This window comes from Cornus florida, unplaced genomic scaffold (genome assembly GCF_030987335.1).
Source record: "Cornus florida cultivar Cherokee Brave unplaced genomic scaffold, ASM3098733v1 CherokeeBrave_3.0.0_Hap2_Chr08, whole genome shotgun sequence".
In the NCBI taxonomy this organism is placed as follows: Eukaryota; Viridiplantae; Streptophyta; class Magnoliopsida; order Cornales; family Cornaceae; genus Cornus; species Cornus florida.
Genome location: NW_026775578.1, coordinates 67,749,912 through 67,753,693, shown reverse-complemented (window position 1 = coordinate 67,753,693; position 3,782 = coordinate 67,749,912). Strand labels below are relative to the sequence as shown.

General features: G+C 34.3%; 1 protein-coding gene across 1 annotated transcript; it reads right to left on the bottom strand.

The window, feature by feature from the left end:
• Positions 1–689: 689 nt before the first annotated feature.
• On the bottom strand, positions 690–3,142 carry LOC132271950 (thiamine thiazole synthase 1, chloroplastic-like). The gene is made up of 3 exons (XM_059773457.1): positions 2,675–3,142; positions 1,052–1,612; positions 690–896 (listed from the first exon to the last, which is right to left on the bottom strand). The coding sequence occupies exons 1-3, from the start codon at positions 3,026–3,028 to the stop codon at positions 735–737; spliced, it is 1,077 nt and encodes a 358-aa protein (XP_059629440.1). The 5' UTR covers positions 3,029–3,142; the 3' UTR covers positions 690–734.
• Between the last annotated feature and the right edge of the window lie 640 nt (positions 3,143–3,782).

Here is a 3,782-nt window from a genome sequence, read left to right as displayed (position 1 = left end):
TGGAAAAATAAAATTCAATGAGGATTTGGTTCATCCAACATGTACACGTCACAGACATTCGGCTTTTCTATGTTCTATAGACTCGTATGTAACTATTGAAAGTGAATAGAATATTTATAGAGTCAAGTCCCTTCTCACTTTGTTGCTTTAATATTTCTTTTCTGAATGATTCTAGGCAAAATTGTAACTATACCTTGAAAATAATGAATAAGAAGAAAATTTACAATTTTCGTCTAACCTCTTAGGCCTTCTCGTCAGAGACTCACCCTAATAATCTATCTTTTGTTAATCAATTTAAGTAAGTGTTTATTTAGGTTAATGTGAGGGTAAATTTATCCACTTACACAATAATATATTATAAGAATGTTATTTAGGTAATAAATCATCTAATGGTCACTAAATATCAATTAAGTTTTAGCATTGGTCACTATTCACCTTTTCTTGAGTTTAAAGTCATTATAAAGTAATTATGTTTAATTTTGGTCACCAAAATATAATTTAGTGTGTGAAGGAAACAAAAAAAAAAAAAAAAGAAAAAGAAAAAAAGAACAGGGAAGGACAAAAGGAACTAAACACTGCCATTTCCACATCAAAGTTCCAAACAGATTGAAGAAAATATAAAAGGGTACACACCCCTACCATTCACAAAAACTTAACTTGCCATACTATCATCACTAGGCACCAACGCGTTTCTAGATTTTATTTGGGTCTCATTTGACTTCATATTACCTCACCTAAGCATCTGCAATCTCAGTGGCATCAACAGCTGCTAAAATCAGCTCTGGATGAATGCTCCCAACATATGTTCCATCTAGTGCATTAGGTTGTCCTAGTGCCTTCAATGCCAAGTGGGCTGCCTTCTGTCCTGATATCATCATCGCCCCAAATGTAGGTCCCTGTACCCAAAAAAAAAAAAAAAAATACACAGTATTACTACAATTAATCAATTTCGTCACAAAATATTGTTTGGTTTGATATTGACTTCCCACTCATAAAATGAATACGGTGTATGATTGAAGCCTATACAAATCAATATAAGAAAAAGAATTACCATCCTGGGAGATCCATCAATTTCTGCAACTTCCATTCCCGTAACAATCATCCCCGGAACGATCTCCCTTGTGAGCCTCACAATCGCATCCTCAGCTGTGTTCATGTCAAGGGCCTTCATCCCCGGCACGCTATCAATCATCCCAATACTCTTAAGCCTCTTGACTCCGGCGGCCCCAAATGGCCCGTCGTGTCCACACGAGCTCACCACCACTTTAGCCTCCATCACATTTGGGTCCATGCACGACTGTGTATCATGGTTCATGGACACCAAAGCCCAATTGGTCACCACACCACCCACTCTCCCTCCCTTTACTATCAGGTCCTCAGCCGCAACAGCATTAAAGAGCTTCACGTTTGGCCTGGCCAACAGCTTACTCATGATAGTTGACGTAAACAATGCCGCGTGTTTGATGACAACATAGTCGTCTGCCTCATCATAATCAATGCCAAGCTCATTAAGGAAGAGATGAGCTGGTTTCCGAACAACCATAGCCGAAAAGAGCTGTCCACCTAGCCACGCACCACCCCCGGGGCTCACTGATTGCTCAATGATTGCTACCTGTGTGAAAGAACATGTCAAAGAAAAAAATGAATATAAAGACGACACTCAAAACATTGTAATCCCATCCGATCACCTTAGAAAAAACCCATAGAAGGTAACTTCACAAAACTCAATTGTGTTACAATGTAAACGTTCAGGTCACACAATTTAGAAATACCCAATTGTGTGTAAAGTTTTAAACTTGTATCTGTCAGATTTTCTATTACTATTATATATTTTGTGCAATTTATTTATTGTCTGAAGTTCTTGAAGAGTCCATGTTTGGCAACCAGGTCATACAATTTCGTACTTCCATCCTCTAATAATAATAAAAATTCACTCCACATTTCAAATGATCAAATCAGAAGAAAAAAAACAAAAGAAGGTAGCATCAAAAAACTAAATTTTGTTACAATGTAAACTAAAATGGTCCACTAAAATGGTTTTTTGTGCTTGTGAAAGAGCAATCGAAAATCGAATTACCAATGGGATCTAAAAAATTTTAAAAAATCTAGTTACCAAGAATCATAACAATTTAGAATAAACAATGGGAAGAAAAGAAACAGCTGAAAATTAATTTGGTTTCTTCAGACATGCAGATAGAAGTTTTAAACTCATCTGTCATATTTTATATTTTCTATTTTTTTTTTTTCCCTGCAATTGATTTATTGTCTGATGTTCTCGACCCAAGGTATTAAAGAAAGTTGAGCGCGCATACAGAGGATGTTAAATGTTTGAAACCACATATTCCCATAAGCATGTACAAGTACCAAAAAGGCCAACAGATGGTATGATAAGCCAAAAGGTCAGAACCTCCTATTAAAAGTAGTCTAAGAATAGATCCAAAAGCAAATCATACACCAACAAATCAATGGTTCGAAACATCTTGAATTAAATTCCAAAAAAAAAATTAATTATTAAATCAAGACAAATTCTAAAATTTCTTGTTTATCAAATGTCTTTTGTAAATTTTTTTTTTTTTTTGTTATATTTAGTTAAATTAACCATCATGTACTTTTGACAAAAAATAATTACTAAAGAATGTAAAAATAATTGTATATATTGTAAAAATTATTTTACCTGTACAGATGGGTTCTTGCTGAGCTCATAAGCACAGGAAAGACCAGCAGAGCCAGCGCCGACGACGACGACGTCGGTATCGGCGTAGGTGATCATGTCCGTCATGTACCGGCGAGTCATTTCGCGCGAAACAATGGATTCTTTAATGGGATCAAATTTGAATGAGTTGAGATCATAGGGTGGAGTTGAAGCAGAGACGGAGATGGGCTTGTTTTGGGGGGTTGATTTGATGGGTTGGAGACGATTTGAGGACGAAATGGGAACCCCGTGGAAAGACGATTGGTGGGTTTCCAAGAAACAAGTCTTGGGCTTTGAAGAGAGAGAAGTTAGGGTTGTGGTCATGATGGTCGCCATTTGTGTTTAGCTTCTGATTTCTCCCGCAAGATTTGAGAGAGAGGCTAGTGAAGAAGGTGGATGTGAGTGTGTGTGTGTGTGCGCGCAGATGGAAATATATGGAAGCAGCGCAATGGACGCGTGTGAATAGGAAGAGTGGGTTCCAAGTAGCTAAGAATTTATATTTTAGGCACATTAATTATATTGAATTTTTTTTTTTGAAACTAAAGTGCAACAAATCAATAAAATAAGGTAATAAAATATTGTATCATTATCGTAAAAGAAAATATAATAAAATAAATCACAAATATAATATTAAATTCTTAATAATGCAATAATATATTTAAAGAATCATCAAAAGCTATACCTTAGTTGTATCTCTGCTCTACCTTACCCCGAGAAGGAAAAAAAAAAATTTCAATCATTCTTCTTTCTTTCTTATTGAGATTATTAAGTTGTTCTTTTAAATTAAACTACTCAATCTGTCCCTTTTTTGAATTGTCTAAAAATACATATTTACTTTACTTGTTCAAAAAACATATTTCACATCTTTTTATAAAAAATCAAACTTGATTGTTTATATATTTAAACTTGAAAGAACAACTTAGTAATTTTTAAATAAAACTATGAGAGAAAAAAAAAATTTAAAAATGAGACAATGCAATAATTATAGGTTCCTTACAAAATTTTACTCCTTAAAGCATCTAATATGGGACAAAAAAATTAATTTTTTAACAAAAGTTAAAGAATAATTATGGAAAAATAATACGAAGTG